Genomic DNA, 3,264 nt, shown 5'->3' with positions numbered 1-3,264 from the left:
GAGATGGGGGGGCCGCCGGTGGCGACGTCTGAAAACAGCATTCTCTCGCAGAGGCCGATGCAATTCCCCGCGATATCCGAGGAGGCGGGCAGAGAGCCAAACCCGTACATCTCCGCCGAATCCTTGTCGACGAGTTTGCCCCAGCAACAAGTGTACCGGTTGAGTTATCAGAATCTGGTGAGCCAAAGGCAGATCGCGAGTCTGGCTCAACGGCACAAGGCGCCCTCCTCTTCGTTGGCCAAGACCAGGCCCAGGCCCGACACCAACAATTACCAGCAAAATTTGTCCAGATACATGGTGGACAGCCCCAACCCCGAATACACGGCTAGTTACACGACCGAGGCCAGCGTCAACACCACCAAGCCTTTCTTCGCGTCATCCAATTCTATCGCCTCCGTAACGTCCAAGTACGGACCCAAGGTGCAGAGTTATCTGGAGAAGGTGTTGGCGGGGGACGAGGAAGAATCAACGGGAGAGAAGAAAGGTTTCGACAACAACGATTTGAGCAGCTACTCGAACCTGCAATATTCGGATCTGTTGAATTACAACCCGTCCATATCGGAGTATATAAGGAATCCTTCGTCCATATTGAACGTCAGACCGACTTTCGTGCAGGCCGGAAACTCTTTGATACCGGTCATCATACTCAGAGTGGATGGGGCATCCCCTATTCAAACCAAGAGCGCGCAGAACATTAATCTGAAGGCTCTGTTGCAACGATACCTGATCCAGTACGCCAAGACCATTCAACAATTGGCCGTACCTTCCTCTTATAACGTTGGAACGACGGAACGATCGTTCGCCAAACGTCCAGCGTACGGGATCGACAAAAATCCTCCTGGCCTGGATCTGATCCGATTGACCGAGGATGATGCGCGTCATTCGTCCACTTACAATTCGAATTCGTACGTGGGGAAATCGAGCTACGAGACGAGTAATTTGGAAGATTCGAAAGACTTTGTCAACGGTCGTTACGGGGAAGGTTCACGGGGCAGGCAGAAGGTGAAGAACGTTCAGATAATTGACGATCCGAGATTCACGAGTTACAAAAGTAATTGATGAAAAAAATTTGAGAAGTTTGGATGCAAAGAGGTGTAAAATCTAGATGTACCTGAGAGCGATCTATTATTTTGTAAGGAGCGTTGTTGAAATTGAGAAGAACGAGATGTAATTGATATATATATATATACATATGGTTTAAGGATAGTTGTTTGGTAGTATTTATGATTATTTCGGGATTGTGCAATAATAAAGTTGGACCTTCGAAATTTCGAAGAGTTGGCACATCGTTGCTGCTGATTGACCAAATTTCTCACTTCAATAAGGTACCTTATAAACTTAGTTATTAAGGATCTGGTACTAAACGATTTACGCTTTTGTATACATTCCTATCTTTTTAATTGAATAAACGTTTTCATCGAGGCAAATACACCTTTTATTTCCTTTCTAAATCTGGATCGATGTTATATTTGTTGCGATAGCGATATTTTCACGAATTCCGTGAAAATTAAGAAAGAAATTTCTCTTTTGGAATTCATTTTATCTAAAAAGAAAAAAAAAGAAAAGTCCATCGCGAAAAAATAAAGATCATTTTTTCTTTTTTTTTTTTTTTAGAAAAAAAAAATTTCAAAAAAGAAATTTCTTTTTTGAAATTTTTTTTTTCTAAAAAAAAAAAAAAAGAAAAATCCCCCCCGAAAAAAAAAAAATCTTTTTTTTTTTTTTTTTCGTTACTTTCAATTCCCAATCTTCATCAAAATTTCTTCGATAATGCCCAATATCTCTCTGTGATTAATAGACGTTCAACATGCTCATCTAATTAACCTGAAAGCGGTCGAATATCTAAAATATTCGAGAAAAGTAAAAACTCGCGTCTAATTTCTAATGAAAACACCTGGTATATATCTCGTTTGTACTTTTCTCGCGGTGGAAAAAGGCAAGCTCGTAATGCGCCTAAACGAATGACGTTGGAAACTCGTTCTTCGCAACACCGACGTCGACATCAACATCGCTATCAAAACAACAAACTTGTCTCGATGCATAAACACGCAACGAAATCTAAATCTAAATCTATAAAGAATAATTATTCCCCAAGCTTTTCTTTAAGATAGCGTCGAAGGAAGAAAAAAGATCGTTGAAATATTCGCGAAAGGAAGGCAATTAGCATTAATTATCTGTTAATCCGTAGACGAACAATCTGAAACCCGCGCGATGGTCGCGTAGGGCGCGCTTAATTCCACGTTTTCACAATGAAAGGCGACGATAATATCTCTCCTCCACCCGTACACGGAGCACGGAGCAATTAGACGCGAGGCATTAAACTGTGACGATTGTGAGCGCGGTCGCGAACACAGAGAAGAAGATGCTCGGTATCATCGACGTCGGCCATTTCTATCGTGCCAGGCCGGTTGCATCTAGGAGGAGGTGGCGCGCTGCGCATAATGCGTGTGTTTCAGAGCGCATAAAACGCAGCGGGGAAACTACTGACCACGTCCGAGGCGAATCTTTATCCAATTACGATTCTCCTTATATCTGATGGCATCGATTCCGTTGGAGAAAAATTATTATTGTCCGAAATATACGCGTCAGCTTCTCACCATCGTGTGATTAAATGACGCGATAAACTTTATGAGCGGAGCACGAGTAAAATGAATCGATTTGTGCGTGTGTGCGCGCGCGTGTGTGGATATCTTCCTGATTGACTTAATTGGTAGTTGAAAATATTTTTTCTCTCGGATTTCAAATGCGTGGAACGCGATGGATCAAAATTTTCTTCTTCTTCTTCTTCTTCTTTTTCGTCTTCTTTCGGTGAACGGCTCGCGCCGTTAACGATGGACGGTAGTATCCTGAGCAGAAAAATGGACAAGAATTTTCCAACGTTGGTCGCGTGTCGCGAATGAAAGTATCCTCTTGATGGTGGAGTACAGGATAATATTTAGAACGATATTTTTCACTTGGCTACCAGAGTGTATAAAGAAAATCGCGTGTCTACTATGTGGCTCAGTTCTCGCGTGGAGATCCACCTCGCAAGGTCTTTTTCGGATTACTCGACACAGGGGATCGGAGTAAAATATCGTGGTCGGGATCATCGATGTGATCTACGCGAAGCTCAGTGAAATTCGGCCAATCTTAATCGTGGTTTTCTGTTTTAGGGGGGCAAACGGTGCTCCTACCATGGATAGGAAAATGTTCTTTTATCTCGTAAGTAACGCGATGTTATGTACAAAATTTTTAGCACGAGTGTATGTAAAACATCGATCGATTCCG

At 42.7% G+C, this 3,264-nt stretch overlaps 2 protein-coding genes across 2 annotated transcripts in view; both read left to right on the top strand.

Moving 5' to 3' along the window:
• LOC116185143 overlaps positions 1-1,429 on the top strand; it is a gene marked incomplete at its 5' end in the record, with an annotated part of 2,929 nt that extends 1,500 nt beyond the window's left edge. Inside the window, one exon of the mRNA XM_031508866.1 lies at positions 4-1,429. Coding sequence (XP_031364726.1) covers positions 4-1,059 — 1,056 coding nt within the window. The remainder of the gene's footprint in view (positions 1-3) is intronic.
• A 1,337-nt stretch (positions 1,430-2,766) lies between these two features.
• The window catches only part of LOC116185142, an 8,678-nt gene continuing 8,180 nt past the window's right edge, over positions 2,767-3,264 (top strand). Inside the window, exons 1-2 of the mRNA XM_031508857.1 lie at positions 2,767-3,075; positions 3,150-3,198. Coding sequence (XP_031364717.1) covers positions 3,172-3,198 — 27 coding nt within the window. The 5' untranslated portion in view covers positions 2,767-3,075; positions 3,150-3,171. The remainder of the gene's footprint in view (positions 3,076-3,149; positions 3,199-3,264) is intronic.

This window comes from Apis dorsata, unplaced genomic scaffold (assembly GCF_000469605.1).
Source record: "Apis dorsata unplaced genomic scaffold, Apis dorsata 1.3 scaffold_8, whole genome shotgun sequence".
Lineage (NCBI taxonomy): Eukaryota > Metazoa > Arthropoda > Insecta > Hymenoptera > Apidae > Apis > Apis dorsata.
The sequence above is the reverse complement of the archived record's forward strand: the minus strand, read 5'-3'. Positions and strand labels throughout refer to the sequence as shown.